General features: G+C 42.0%; 1 protein-coding gene across 2 annotated transcripts in view; it reads right to left on the reverse strand.

Moving 5' to 3' along the window:
* Positions 1-597: 597 nt before the first annotated feature.
* dab2ipa (DAB2 interacting protein a) overlaps positions 598-16,538 on the reverse strand; it is a 131,294-nt gene continuing 115,353 nt past the window's right edge. For both annotated transcript variants that reach the window (XM_082968666.1, XM_082968667.1), the window contains 4 exons: positions 11,173-11,325; positions 5,685-5,887; positions 5,449-5,536; positions 598-4,963 (listed from right to left, as the gene is read on the reverse strand). In XM_082968666.1, the coding sequence (XP_082824792.1) occupies positions 4,805-4,963; positions 5,449-5,536; positions 5,685-5,887; positions 11,173-11,325 (603 nt within the window). In that variant the 3' untranslated portion in view covers positions 598-4,804. The remainder of the gene's footprint in view (positions 4,964-5,448; positions 5,537-5,684; positions 5,888-11,172; positions 11,326-16,538) is intronic.

The raw sequence follows: 16,538 nt of genomic DNA on the forward strand, positions 1-16,538 counted from the left end.
CATGTGTGAATTTGATATTATTTTTTTTCTTTTATATATCCCACTGAGACACCCTCGGAGAGTGGGGTCGCAACCAGGAATCAGCCATTATTGACCACGACCCTGTAGCAATTAGGGTTAAGTGCCTTGCTCAAGGGTTCAGACAGACCATCACCTTGTCGGCTCGTTTATTGGCCCAATGCTTTTAACCTGTCGGTGGTACCTACAAGTGTGTATTAATACGAATGCGTGAATTGGTGCAAAAAAAAGTATGGAAATGCATCTATTAGGAGCATCTACTAATCAAATGTATAATGAAATAATATATATATATATTTTTTTTTACATATCCCAGCTCTCCTTGAGACGTCCTAGGAGAGTGGGATGTGTATTCATTCTAGATTCATCCCAGCGGACAAGTGATGTCATTAGTTTCTGGTTTCTTTTTGATGTCCATTCAACCAAGTTTGCCTGCTACTTGTTTTGTGCATACTAATGGTTTAATTACTGTACTTGCTTTACACCACTAGGTGGCGATATTTATATAGATGTCACTGATCAATGACAGCATTTCAGATGGTTTGTAAAAATAAATACCACATGAGAAACACTACATGATTAAATTCGTGAAATAAATCTTTAATTGTAGTTGCATTTCTACATAAATTACATACATGTTTTTTACTTTTATGATGGTAGGCCTATTCTTGTTACCATTTACACACATAAAATTATTATTTTAACATTCATAGAAATGTTTCTAGGAGTTTGCAGTAACAACATGGCAAAAATATTGTTCAGTATTATATAGGGCAAGGAAAAAGGAAAGAGAATAGTTTTGGTCACTCTCTTGCAAATCGTTGGCAAAACGTCCCTAAAAGAACTGGGAGACAATGAAGATGCACTATACTGTGAACTGATCTGTGGTTTCTATTGCAGTGCAGTACATATTATTTCCTTTCAATAAAATAAAACCAAAGCAGGAAGACGCACCTTTCGCTTTGAAAGAGAAAATCAATTGAAACCCTCCAAAGAGATTTTCTGTGTGCAGGTTGGGTGCAACAAGAACACTTGAGGGAAATAGGTGCACATTGCTATCAGAATGCAGATGTTCTATACCTGCAGCACATTGCTATCAGAATGCAGATGTTCTATACCTGCAGCACATTGCTATCAGAATGCAGATGTTCTATACCTGCAGCACATTGCTATCAGAATGCAGATGTTCTATACCTGCAGCACATTGCTATCAGAATGCAGATGTTCTATACCTGCAGCACATTGCTATCAGAATGCAGATGTTCTATACCTGCAGCACATTGCTATCAGAATGCAGATGTTCTATACCTGCAGCACATTGCTATCAGAATGCAGATGTTCTATACCTGCAGCACATTGCTATCAGAATGCAGATGTTCTATACCTGCAGCACATTGCTATCAGAATGCAGATGTTCTATACATGCAGCTTCAACACAATCCATCATACTCTGACAAATACTATTCAGCATTAGGGCATTTTATTAAAACAAAAAACAATGAAGATATTCAATAAATAATGTTGAAGTGATTGAAACAAACATAATTTAGAGCATAACATAAATACCATTTTACACATAACGTACTTTAACAATAGTCTAGTTGATAAAAAAATCTAATTATGTTTAAGCTTAACATTTCCACAGACCAAAACACAGGTCAACACAGTAATTCAGGTGACTCATTTGCTGAAAGCAGACCACTGGTGTTTTCAGATGAGAATTAGCGGAAGTCAGAATTGAGAAGTCATGCAAAGCCACTTGTTGAGACCACCTTTGAAGGTTGCTAAAGTTAGCGACTTGCATCTTAAATAAGACTACAAAAAAGGCCTTAAGTCCACTCCATGTTCATAGCTTCAATCAACACTAGAGGGAACTTGAAGTGACAATGAATCTGGTTTATACCTCAGTTACAGCCTAAAACCGCATTTGGATGTACTGTCTGGAAGAGACTTTCATCCTTCACTTTGGATAGAAGGTATTCTAAATGGAGTGTTTATGTAGGGCCGTTAGCGAAATTACTGTTCCAGAAGCGCAAGGGTAGAGGAGTGGCCAGAGGAGTGGCCAGGTATTTGAGTTCAGTCCTATTCTATTCAGCACTGTCAAACTGCAAACAGTGAAGGTTTGGCCTACACATAACAATTTAGATACGCAGAGGACAAAACAGTATCTATGTTTATCAATATTATATAACAGCATCAATAAATTGTTCATTTTTAACAAAGAACCCACATATGAAAAGAGGATAATGGGGGAAATGATGTGTGAACTGTCTACTGAAGTAGAAATACAATTACAATCAAACTCTTACTATTGTCTTGCAATATTAGCACAGCCGAGTTTAACACAATGAACACATACAGTACAAAATACTATTCCCCTTCCAGACAATCAATATAAATACTGTGAACATTTTATATACATCTGAGGTATGTAAACCTCTAAATATACTAATATTTAAGCATATACAAAGTATGCAAAAAATGATATAGCTGAGCTCTTTCTTTACCATTAGCAATTTAAAACACAGCAAGTTTGTTGTGCTACTGTAGTCCTGATGAGGTAAGAACAGCAGAGTATACCTAAAATATACAGGAAGAATATAGAAACACTTTCTATTGGGACGTGCTTTCGGGAAAAGTCTAACCAAAGCGGTTTTCAAAAGCTTGTCAACATGAGAGGAGGCTTTCACTGATAGAGTTGTTCATTTGGCCTTTTTTGCCTTTACCTCCCTTATCTCACATTGTATATAGTCTTATTTTTGTCTACTGTATCATTGATTGTATGTTGTTTTAGTCCATGTGTAACTCTGTGTTTTTGTATGTTGTCGAACTGCTTTGCTTTATCTTGGCCAGGTCACAATTGTAAATGAGAACTTGTTCTCAACTTGCCTACCTGGTTAAATAAAGGTGAAATAAAATAAATAAAAATACATTTGGCAACATATACTGTATGCTTTTGAAGTTTGAAAAAAACAAACTGTGGGGTAAAAAAACAGCCATTGAGTAAAATCAAATATTGATGCTACAATGTACTATACACTTGTGTTGTACTATACTGTTGCAGGAAGAAACAGGTTGGCTGTGAGTATGATAGTATTTACTCTGTTTACTAAACTCTGAAAACATAGGGTTCATAAACGAGTGTCCTCTTTTAGCACCAGGTGCTATATAAACACAGTGACTGGAAATTATAGGTGTAGATCAGAAATCAGAAACATTAAAGCTTATAATTGTTCAAATCACTTCAAAACAGGCTTTAACATAACAGCACAACCTTAAATCGATAAAATTGTGTTTTATGTACTAGGACAGAGAGTTTAGGATGTCTTGCAGCCAGGTGCAGACGTTATAGCTTTCTCTAAAGTCAATCTGGAATGTTCTGCCTATCCATGTGAGAGATGCAGACTCGGTCTCAACCTTTAAGTCTTTATTGAAGACTCATCTCTTCAGTAGCTCCTATGATTGAGTGTAGTCTGGCCCAAGGCACGGGAGCAACAAACCGCCCTTGCCGTCTCTGCCTGGCCGGTTCCCCTCTCTCCACTGGGATTCTCTGCCTCGCCTCAAACCCTATATTACGGGGGCTGAGTCACTGACTTACTGGTGCTCTTCCATGCCGTGCCTAGGAGGGGTGCGTCACTTGAGTGGGTTGAGTCACTGACGTGGTCTTCCTGTCCGGGTTGGCACCCCCCCCCCCCCCCCCCCCCGGGTTCGAGCCCTGGGGGGGATCTTCGTGGGCTACACTCTGCCTTGTCTCAGGATAGTAAGTTGGTAGTTGAAGATATTCTTCTACTGGTGTGGGGCCTGTGCTTTGGCAAAGTGGGTGGGGTTATATCCTGCCTGTTTGGCCCTTTCCGGGGGTATCGTCGGACAGGGCCAAAGTGTCTCCCGACCCCTCCTGTCTCAGCCTCCAGTATTTATGCTGCAATAGTTTGTGTCGGAGGGCTAGGGTCAGTCTATTATATCTGGAGTATTTCTCCTGTCTTATCTGGTGTCCTGTGTGAATTTAAGTATGCTCGTATGCTCTCTCTAATTCTCTCTCTCGGAAGACCTAAGCCCTAGGACCATGCCTCGGGACTACCTGGCATGATGACTCCTTGCTGTCCCCAGTCCACCTGGTCGTGCTGCTGCTCCAGTTTCAACTGTTCTGCCTGCGGCTATGGAACCCTGACCTGTTCACTGGACGTGCTACCTTGTCCCAGACCTGCTGTTTTCAACTCTCTAGAGACAGCAGGTGCAGTAGAGATACTCTGAATGATCGGCTATAAAAAGCCAACTGACACTTACTCCTGAGGTGCTAACCTGTTGCACCCTCTACAACCACTGTGATTATTTTTATCTGACCCTGCTGGTCATTTATGAACATTTGAACATCTTGGCCATGTTCTGTTATAATCTCCACCTCTCATAGCCTGGTTCCTCTCTAGGTTTCTTCCTAGGTTCTGGCCTTTCTAGGGAGTTTTTCCTAGCCACTGTGCTTCTATACCTGCATTGCTTGCTGTTTGGGGTTTTAGGCTGGGTTTCTGTACAGCCCTTTGTGACATCAGCTGATGTAAGAAGGGCTTTATAAATACATTTGATTGAATCTGATCAAGTCCTTTATATTTTTAAGCAACAGTTTCAGTCAGTCTAGCCCTTCTTTCTGTGATCCTGACCACATTCATTGAAAATAATGGATTTGGACAGTATAAATCTATTTCTCTGGAGAGTGGCTGGGTGTGGCTAGTTCCTCCTCCCTCCCTCCCCCAGCCCAAGCGTCATTGAGTTGGGCTTGGCCCCCTCTCCCTCCCTAGCAGTTGCTGCTGTTCCTGAACTCTCCGTTCTCCGTGATCTGGAGCTTGGTGGGGGAGATGCCGTTACGGGTCTGCATGCTGTAGCGCTCCTTCAGCTGGGTCAGAGCGCTCATCAGGCGGGCGTTGGCCGCGTCTAGAGAGGCGATGCGTTTCTCCTGCAGAGTGAGGAGGGAGAGAGGGAGGAATAGAGAATGATGGAGGAAGAGAAAGACGGAGGGAGGAGGAGAAGAGGGTTGTCATCACACAATCCAATGAATCCTTCATAACATGGCTCTGATCGACTGTACTACCGCTTCTAAGCAAACCAACATGACTTAAACAAAACAAGCAGCCACTATTGTAAACAGAAAAGGAATGTTGCTGAAGTAAAAACGTGGATTGTCCACATACAGTACATTTTGTACTTGTCACAGTAATTCAGGTGGCTGGATTGCTTGCAGTGAGTGAGACCTATCATTTTCAATCTGAGGAGGTTGTTAACATTTATAAAGCCAGAGGGCGCTGTTCTCTTCAAGTCCGTAGTCTGACATGTTACAGTAAATCTGTGAATAAAATATTTGAGTAAATACTTTATATTGACAGTTGTGGAAAAAACATCTATTGCCAGCCAAAACATCTCTTGTGGACACTAAACACTCACCTGGGCTTCAATGATCTTCTGTTTTGAGTCCACTATCGACTGCATATCTGAATGATCTTTTTTCAGTTCCTCCTCAACTGACATCAGCCTGAAAGAGTAACAAAGATATGTTTGTATTGATGGCTGTTCAATATCGTTACATTTATTCCACCACAGACATTACAACGAGCCACAATGAGCCCGTCCTCCGATTTAAAGTCACACCAGCCTCCACTGGTAAGCAAAGGACACCTCACCTGGTGATGATGCTCTTCATCTGGAGCTCCTTGTCGTCCTGCTGCCGGCTCAGACGCTCCTCTGTGTCCTCCAGCCGCGCCTGGTACTCCAGCAGCATTGTCTGGGTCTGCTCGTCCTGGCCCTTCAGGTGACACTCATACTCCTCCAGCTTCTTGGCTGACTGACACAGCCTGTCCTGCAGGATGGCTATTTCCTGCTGGTACTGGACACAGGACAGAGTGGCAGTCAGACCAGTGTCGCACACACACTTGTCATTCTCAAAGCAGCCCCCATTCAGCGGGCTAAGAGACAGTTTGTGGTTGTTTGTTATGCTTTCTGTTCACTGCAGCTAGCGACTGGAACGAGTTACAACGAACACTCAAACTGGACAGTTTTATCTCCATCTCTTTATTCAAAGACACAATTATGGACACTCTTACTGACAGTTGTGGCTGCTTTGTGTGATGTATTGTTGTCTCTACCTTCTTGCCCTTTGTGCTGCTGACCTTAACCAATAATGTGGACCATGTTTTGTGCTGCTGCCATGTTGTGTTGCTACCATGTTGTTGTCATGTTGTGTTGCTTCCATGCTATGTTGTTGTCTTAGGTCTCACTTTATGTAGTGTTGTCTCTCTTGTTGTGATGTGTGTTTTGTTTCATTTGTAATTTTTAATCCCAGCCCCCGCAGGAGGCCTTTTGCCTTTTGGTAGACCGTCATTGTAAATAAGAATTTGTTCTTAACCGACTTGTCTAGTTAAATAAAGGTTAAATAAAAAAATTAAATAAAAAATGATTCTGTTTTTCTTGGACTCAACTTCTGACAGAAGAGTAGTCATGCCATCTTATGTGGAGTAACTACTGTAATGTACAGTGTATGCTAATGCAAGTGTATGGATGAAAACTCAGGCACACAATCAAGTCAAAGCTCCTAGTCATGCTATGAAAAGCCGGTCTGGGTTCAAATGTGGGATCCTGCAAAGCTTTCAGGTACATTTCTGCTGTCTCTGGGAAAATATGCAAGCAAGTGAATCCCAAACATATTCCACAGCATTTAACAAACTATTAGAAAATACACTGCTGTTGTGTAATGTACCAACTAGACTCCATAGAAACCATACAGTAGAACCCGGTCTAAAACCATAGGGATTGAAATATGACTAATTCTTCAAATATTATATTCCAGCACTGAGTACTGTATTGTGTCTGTTTAATACAAACAGATTAAAGAGCCCTTCAGCTAACTTCAACTAAGGACTTTATAAAGAGCATTTACGGGTAGTAGTTTCATTTGTGTTTGGTTCTCACTTTGGCAGACCTGAAAACGGTGAAATAATCATTAAAACACCTCTTAAAAACATCCACAAATTGAAATCCAACGTGTGTGATGAAAATGTGTCCGTGTAGTTCTGTAACTTCAGCTTGTAAGTGTGTTCAAGTGCAATATGTTGCTGGTGTATAATTCATCGGAGTAGCTGGGGAAATTGGCAAAGGGAGAGGAGGGCACACACTTGCCTGTTGAGATAAATCTTCTCTTGAGCTTCAGTGTGTGCAGTTCAGCCTATACCCATCTTGCAGATTGGCATTTATTGTCATGAATCTTGCCCTGGAGGCAGCACTGCAGAGTGGTCTAGCTGGCACAGCCACAACATCTAACCCTACCTTACCACACTGCTAAGCCGAATGCCTAACCCTAACCACACTGCTAAGCCTAATACCTTACCCTGACCTTAACCACACTGCTTAGCCTAATGCCTAACCTTAACCACACTGCTAAGCCTAATGCCTAACCTTAACCACACTGCTTAGCCTAATGCCTAACCTTAACCACACTGCTTAGCCTAATGCCTAACCTTAACCACACTGCTTAGCCTAATGCCTAACCCTAACCACACTGCTTAGCCTAATGCCTAACCTTAACCACACTGCTTAGCCTAATGCCTAACCCTAACCACACTGCTTAGCCTAATGCCTAACCTTAACCACACTGCTAAGCCTAATGCCTAACCTTAACCACACTGCTAAGCCTAATGCCTAACCTTAACCACACTGCTTAGCCTAATGCCTAACCACACTGCTTAGCCTAATGCCTAACCCTAACCACACTGCTTAGCACCATGATATACTGTATACTGCATACTGGGGGTGTAATTATAGTACAGTATACGAGTTGAATTAGCCTCTCTATTCTGACATTGTTGAGATGGAGGTAGACTGCCAGATGTAGGTTGACGTTTATTGTCATGAATCTTGCCCTGGAGGCAGGACATTGTGATTTCCGCTAGATGGGCCAGCTGCAAAGTCATAATTGGCTATGTTGTAAAAATTCAAGAAAACTAAAATGTGCTTTTTGGTCTTAAAACCTCTTATAGCTCCTTAAGGATAGGGGGCGCTAGAGCGAATTTTGAATAAAATACGTGCCCATTTTAAACGGCCTCCTACTCAAACTCAGAAGCTAGGATATGCATATAGATTCGGATAGAAAACACTCTAAAGTTTCTAAAACTGTTTGAATGGTGTCTGTGAGTATAACAGAACTCATATGGCAGTCAAAACCCCGAGACAGATCCTAACAGGAAGTGGAAATCTGATTTGTGGAATCACCTTCAACACTTTGCCTATAAAACACACCGTGAGTTAGGATTCATTGAGCACTTCCTAAGGCTTCCACTAGATGTCAACAGTCTTTACAAAGTGGTTTGAGTCTTCTATGGTAAAAACTGACCGAAAGAGAGGCTTGGAAAGTTGGTCATAGAGGGAGGGCCATTACTACTATGACGCGGGCGCCCATGGGTAGCCTCATCTTCCGAAACGTTTAGTAAGACAATGCAATCGTCCCCCTTGAATATTATTGAAGCTCTGGTTGAAAAAGGCTCTAAAGATTTATGTTATACAACGTTTGAACGAACTTAAATATTTTTTTTTTGCACATTCGTGACGACAAGTCCCGTGGGCTTCAGTACATTTTGAGTAGCCTTCGGAACGCGCTAACAAGAAGGAGCTATTGGGACATAAATTATTAACTTTTTCGAACAAAACTACATTTGTTGTGGACCTGGGATTCCTGGAAGTGCCTTCTGATGAAGATAATCAAAGGTAAGGGAATATTTACAATAGTATATTTGATTTTAGATGGTTCCAAGATGGCGCTAACATGTATCGCCTAGCCTATTTTTCTTAGCATAGCACCTCGTTTATTGCAAAGTGTGATTTCCCAGTAAAGTTATTTTTAAATCTGGCAATGCGGTTGCATTCACGAGATGTTAATCTATAATTCTTTGAATGACAATATTACATTTTTAAAATGTTTTCGAATAGTAATTTAGTAAATTGTAGCGCTGATTCACCGGATGCATTTGAGGGAAAAGATTTTCTGAACATCACGCGCCGATGTAAAATGCTGTTTTTATATACAAATAGGAACTTCATCGAACAAAAGAATGCATGTATTGTGTAACATGATGTCCTAGGAGTGTCATCAGATGAAGATCGTCAAAGGTTAGTGCTTCATTTAGCTGTGTTTTGGTTATTTGTGATGCATGTGGTTGGTCGGAAAATGGCGGAGTGGCTATTTTGACGATGTACCCTCCTAACATAATGTAATGTTTTGCTTTCGCTGTAAAGCCTTTTTGAAATCGGACAACGTGGTTCGATTCAGGAGAAGTGTATCTATAAAACGGTGTAAAATAGTCATATGTTTGAGAAACAGAAATTATTAGATTTGGTTATGAATATGGCGCTCTGATTTTTGGCTGGATGTTGATCCCGGTTACGGGATCAGCGCTAAAAGTTAACCTGTTGGGGCTAGGGGGCAGTATTTTCACGGCCGGATAAAAAACGGACCCGATTTAAACTGGTTACTACTCTTGCTCAGAAACGAGAATATGCATATAATTTGTAGATTTGGATAGAAAACACTCTAAAGTTTCTAAAACTGTTTGAATGGTGTCTGAGTATAACAGAACTCATTTGGCAGGCCAAAACCTGAGAAGATTCCATACAGGAAGTGCCCTGTCTGACAATTTGTTGTCCTTCTGTTGCATCTCTATCGAAAATACAGCATCTGTGCTGTAACGTGACACTTTCTAAGGCTTCCATTGGCTCTCTAAAGCCGCCAGAAAGTGGAATGGGGTGTCTGCTGTCTCTGGGCAAAGAACAGCAGCAGAGTTTGTAAGTGGTCAGCCTGGGGACAGTGAGACTGAGATGCGCATTCAAGAGACTTCATTTTTTTTCTTTCAGCCTTTGAATGAATACAACGTTGCCCGGTTGGAATATCATCGCTATTTTACAAGAAAAATAGCATAAAAATTTATTTTAAACAGCGTTTGACATGCTTCTAAGTACGGTAATGGCATATTTTGAATTTTTTTGTCACGAAATGCGCTCGCACGTTACCCTTCGGATAGTGACCTGAACGCACAAACAAAACGGAGGTATTTGGATATAACTATGGATTATTTGGAACCAAAACAACATTTGTTGTTGAAGTTGAAGTCCTGGGAGTGCATTCTGACGAAGAACAGCAAAGGTAATCCAATTTTTCTAATAGTAATTCTGAGTTTAGTGAGCCCCAAATTTGGTGGGTGTCAAATTAGCTAGCCTGTGATGGCCGAGCTATGTACTCAGAATATTGCAAAATGTGCTTTCGCCGAAAAGCTATTTTAAAATCGGACATAACGTTTGCATTAAGGAGTTCTGTATCTATAATTCTTAAAATAATTGTTATGTATTTTGTCAACGTTTATCATGAGTAATTTAGTCAATTCACCGGAAGTTTTCGGTGGGTATGCTAGTTCTGAACATCACATGCTAATGTAAAAAGCTGTTTTTTGATATAAATATGAACTTGATTGAACAAAACATGCATGTATTGTATAACATAATGTCCTAGGAGTGTCATCTGATGAAGATCATCAAAAGGTTAGTGCTGCATTTAGCTGTGGTTTGGGTTTTTGTGACATATATGCTTGCTTTGAAAATGGCTGTGTGATTATTTTTGGCAGGGTACTCTCCTGACATAATCTAATGTTTTGCTTTCACTGTAAAGCCTTTTTGAAATCGGACAATGTGGTTAGATTAACGAGTCTTGTCTTTAAAATGGTGTAAAATAGTCATATGTTTGAGAAATTGAAGTTATAGCATTTTTGAGGTATTTGTATTTCGCGCCACGCGATTCCACTGACTGTTGACTAGGGTGGGACGCAAACGCCCCACCTAGCCCATAGAAGTTAAGCAGCAAATAACCCTTTAATATCCACATGCATTCCAATCATGGAAGACCTGCTAGTAGGGAGAGATACAGTGCCTCAGTCCGGTTTTTGCTTTTGGCTCCGCAACACTTTCACTTCATTAATAACAACCTCAGAATCACGTATTGATAGCTCATGTTAATAACCATGAATATGTTCTGACTTTATGCTACTCCTCTAAAGAAGTGCAGTAGCTGTGCTGAATATTATTGCGATGTTGCGTTGTAGCAGATGTTAGGTTTTACAAGATGCTAGACATTACCTTTTCAGTCTGGGTGAGCTCCTCTTTGTTTCTGAGGTCTTCCCTGTGCTTGGTATCTGGGTCAACTCCCTCATGGTCTAAATACTGCACATTCATATTCAACAGCCAGGCAGCAGTACGGTCCAGGGCATTGGGGTTCACAGGGGAGGACGCCTGGTGGAACACACACACAACACGCACAAGCCTTCTGGTAAGTAATTGTTAGAAGAAGTGAGGCAGGGTAAATAAATGTTGCATGATGAAAATCACAAGCTACAATAGGATAGGGATGGCCATTTGACATGTTTTGGCTGTTCAAGTACTCGCATATAAAACATTTTGAGCACTCAAAATGAGTATATTTTTAGAACACAAAGCATGACATTTCTACCTTTAGATTTTGTGGCATAGAGAAAGTCAAGATATCAGACAGGGGAGGTGATATTAATAATACTCTGAGCAAAAGAGAATGTTTTGGGATTTTCACCCTCCAGACATTATTTCCTAAAGGACTTAATGACGAAATGCCTATGTATGTTGTGAATTTGAAATATGTCCCTATTTAAGATTACTCTGATGTTTTTCGTATGACGTACTCAATAATTAATGAAAACTTGCTATGTCCTCATTGTGGTTTTATGGACGTATTCAATGTGTCTTATTTATACACTTTTGTAATATTTGTGAAATCCATATTATTATGTTTGGTAGCACTTATTTATTTTTCCTTTGCCTCCAACCCCTTTCCATAGGTGGAACAGATGTGGGTGGGGCTAGGTCTACATAGAGGTGCTGTTTTCAGAAAATTGACAAAAGCTCTGACGAAGGCCGTTAGGCCGATACGTAAGCTTATTAAATATCAGTAATACTATCAAGAGCAGTGTGCGGTTTCCTTTTTTCCTTCATCCTGTTTCAACTGTTGCCATGCACCTGCAACAAGATTGCTCAGATGTGCGAGTGCCTTTTGAATTTTAGAACACAAGGCCCGCACTGGGCCCGCGCATTTATCTATACAGTATGCCAACAGATCACAACAATGCCTTATTTATCATAACCATTACAGATAAATCCTAATTGCTAAATTGCCTCAATAAAAAAGCAAGTGCCATGTAAGATGAATTTATTGAAACCGTAATATCAACTGGTTATTATATTATATCGTGAAACACAATCTTCAAAAAGGCAGTAACCTGCTTGTAGAACTCTATGGCTGTGTAATGGCATAGCCTTGTTTTGTTAATTTAACAGACAAAACGCTCTTATTTCCTGAGCCCTTATCACAGTCAAGACGCCTATTTTATAGTAAAAAAAACATGATGTTATGATTTATTCTGCCTGTTCTTTAGAATTTTCTAAATGGATGAACATTCCACATTGAACACTGCATAGTGATGAATTAAGGCCATGACATTTGTTTGGTGAGTAGGCATATGCTTGATGTTTCTGATGAAAATACTCTCTTTGTCTTAGTCAAACTAATGTTTTTGCATATTGTCAGAGTGGTACCTGTCTATGTTTAGGGAGATTATAGCCCAGGCTAACTAATTCTAAATGGCACTAGCAGTTCACAAAGTAGCTTAAGCGGAAAATAGACAGGACGCAATTATTCAAAAAACTGCAGCTCGTTGTTGGAACACATTTTCCTACTTCAATCAACCAGTCCATTTTGAATTTGTGATAAAACTGTCATCATTTGGAAAGGAATGTAGTGTGTGTATCCCATCAGTTAGATATTTTTTTATAGACATTTATTTCTGTAGGCCTTACAGGAGCTTGTGTGCACTGAGCACGTGTGGAGGGAGGGGTTGGAATGGAGTGAATGTAACACGGAGGGGAAAGGGCATTTAGGGAAAAGAACAGTGTGATGCTTGGTTTCTTTTTTGTAGTGCCCTGCAAATATACAAATGGAACACTAGAGTCAAAGCATTTTTTTTTTTAAATGGATAAAGATCAAGCTTTGACATCCATTCGTGTACTCATGCCCTTCAATGGGAAGCCAGTGTCTACTGAGGAGTAGAGCTGAGCCAGTGTATTCAGCTCGGGGGATCAGAGGAACACATGTGAAGCAAGGGGAAGACACAGGGGTGGTTGTTTTTGCATTGGTGAATTAACCATCTGGAAATGTCTATTTTAATGTTTTTAAGGAATCACGAGAATGTGGAATCAAGTCTCTAAAACCTTGATAAAGAAGATTTTAATAAATTATGGAATTGATTTGTTTAATAGCAAAATGGTTCAGTTGGTCTATATGTTAACCCGTCTTTTCACCTGCCCCCTGGTGTGTTCTCTAAAAACTCCTACTCTGGCTGGGACCTGGCAACCACCACACACTCCTCCTACTCTGGCTAGGACCTGGCAACCACCACACACTCCTCCTACTCTGGCTGGGACCTGGCAACCACCACACACTCCTCCTACTCTGGCTGGGACCTGGCAACCACCACACACTCCTCCTACTCTGGCTGGGACCTGGCGACCACCACACACTCCTCCTACTCTGGCTGGGACCTGGCGACCACCACACACTCCTCCTACTCTGGCTGGGACCTGGTGACCACCACACACTCCTCCTACTCTGGCTGGGACCTGGCGACCACCACACACTCCTCCTACTCTGGCTGGGACCTGGCGACCACCACACACTCCTCCTACTCTGGCTGGGACCTGGCGACCACCACACACTCCTCCTACTCTGGCTGGGACCTGGCAACCACCACACACTCCTCCTACTCTGGCTGGGACCTGGTGACCACCACACACTCCTCCTACTCTGGCTGGGACCTGGCGACCACCACACACTCCTCCTACTCTGGCTGGGACCTGGCGACCACCACAAACCCACGGAGAGAGAGTCCCAAATACAGTGTGAAACTTGTTTTGATCCCAAATATTACCAAGGGGAGGGGTGCAGTTGTGTTTAGCTGGTAAATTCTCCATCTGTTAACAATGAGGGTTTTTTCAGACCACGGACAAAACTGATTTAGTTGAGTGGAACAGGCATTTAATAACCACTCCAATGTCCACAGTCACACAATTAATTCTGCCTGTCAACACCGTTCGCAGGCTTCAGCACTGAGGCCTGTAGGTTACCGCCTCTGGACTCACTGCCCTGGGTGATTTGCTATTGGCTTAGTGAGGCTGAGTGTTATTAATGCTTATTGAGGCCAATTGGGCATTAAATCCATACTCTCTTCACCAACCACAGTGACTGTGAGCTGGAGACCACCACCGAGGTCATATCCCGCCTGGCTCATCCCTCTAGGCCACAGATGAAGTAAGGCTAGCAACACTAATGGACTTGGCTCTGTGTATTATTATTCTGGAGTTCAGCCATTGGTTATGGAGAGTTATTCCTCATCAGAATCTAATTTCCTACCTGCAACACCTAGTACATGCAATCCAAACTCTGCCAGATAGACATTAAGAGCTTATCAAATCTAGTGTTGCACGGTATACCAAAAATTCTGTACTTTTTCGATACTAGAACATAAAAAACGGTTGGGTACTCCAATTTTTGTTACTTTCAATACTTCTGTCAAATGTGTCTCATGTCATATACGGATTGGGAGGATCGAGTCTGTCTAGTAATCTGTCTGAATCTTCTCAAGGGGAAAGTAGCTAGCCAGGTTGCACTTGCGCATGCATTGGAAAGCTGCCTCGGTCATCCCCCTCTTCAAAGGGGGTGACACTAGACCCAAACTGTTACAGACCTATATCCATCCTGCCCTGCCTTTCTAAAGTCTTCGAAAACCAAGTTAACAAACAGATCACTGACCATTTTGAATCCCACCGTACCTTCTCCGCTGCGCAATCCGATTTCCGAGCTGGTCACGGGTGCACCTCAGCCACGCTCAAGGTACTAAACGATATCATAACCGCCATCGATAAAAGACAGTACTGTGCACCCATCTTCATCGACCTGGCCAAGGCTTTCGACTCTGTCAATCACCGTATTCTTATCGACAGACTCAACAGCCTTGGTTTCTCAAATGACTGCATCGCCTGGTTCACCAACTACTTCTCAGACAGAGTTCAATGTGTCAAATCGGAGGGCTTGTTGTCCGGACCTCTGGCAGTCTCTATGGGTAGAGTTCAATTCTCGGGCCGGTTCTTTTCTCTGTATATATCAACGATGTCGCTCTTGCTGCGGGTGATTCATTGATCCACCTCTACGCAGACGACACCATTCTGTATACATATGGCCCTTCTTTGGACACTGTGTTAACTAACCTCCAAACGAGCTTCAATGCCATACAACACTCCTTCCGTGGCCTCCAACTGCTCTTAAATGCTAGTAAAACCAAATGCATGCTCTTCAACCGTTCGCTGCCCGCACCCGCCCGTCTAGCATCACTACTCTGGACGGTTCTGACTTAGAATATGTGGACAACTACAAATACCTAGGTGTCTGGCTAGACTGTAAACTCTCTTTCCAGATTCATATTATACATCTCCAACCCAAAATTAAATCTAGAATCGACTTCCTATTTCGCAACAATGCCTCCTTTACTCACGCCACCAAACATACCCTCGTCAAACTGACTATCCTACCGATACTTGACTTCGGCGATGTAATTTACAAAATAGCTTCCAATACGCTACTCGCCGGAGCCCCCAGGCCACCGGCACCAGCCCCAACCACCCACCACGCGCGGCCTAGCGGCGGCCCGCCACGCGCCGCCCCGGCCCGGTCGCAGCAGGCCCCCCCGCTCACGGTCCGATCCCCCCGTGCACGCGCTCCGCGGCTCACGGTCCCCCAAAGCCAACACCTCCTTTGGTCGCCTTTCCTTCCAGTTCTCTGCTGCCAATGACTGGAACGATTTGCAAAAATCGCTGAAGCTGGAGACTTATATTTCCCTCACTAACTTTAAACATTAGCTATCTGAGCAGCTGATCGCTGCAGCTGGAAATAGCCCATCTGTAAATAACCCACCCAATCTACCTACCTCATCCCCATATTGTTTTTATTTACTTTTCTGCTCTTTTGCACACCAGTATTTCTACTTGCACATAATCTGCTCATCTATCACTCCTGTGTTAATCTGCTAAATTGTAATTACTCAGCTACTATGGCCTATTTATTGCCTTACCTCCTCACGCCATTTGCACACACTGTATATAGACTTTTTTTTCTCTATTGTGTTATTGACTGTACGCTTGTTTATTCCATATGTAACTCTGTTGTTGTTTGTGTCGCACTGCTTTGCTTTATCTTGGCCAGGTCACAGTTGTAAATGACAACTTGTTCTCAACTAGCCTACCTGGTTAAATAAAGGTGAAATAAAATTAATATTATTATTATTTTTAAATGCATTCCACACAGCACAAGTGACACAGTCACTTTTGAAAATCAAGCAAGAAGAGAGAAAATGCAGACAGCATGGCTC

Source organism: Salmo salar, chromosome 24 (assembly GCF_965601325.2).
Source record: "Salmo salar chromosome 24, fSalSal1, whole genome shotgun sequence".
Taxonomy (NCBI): Eukaryota; Metazoa; Chordata; class Actinopteri; order Salmoniformes; family Salmonidae; genus Salmo; species Salmo salar.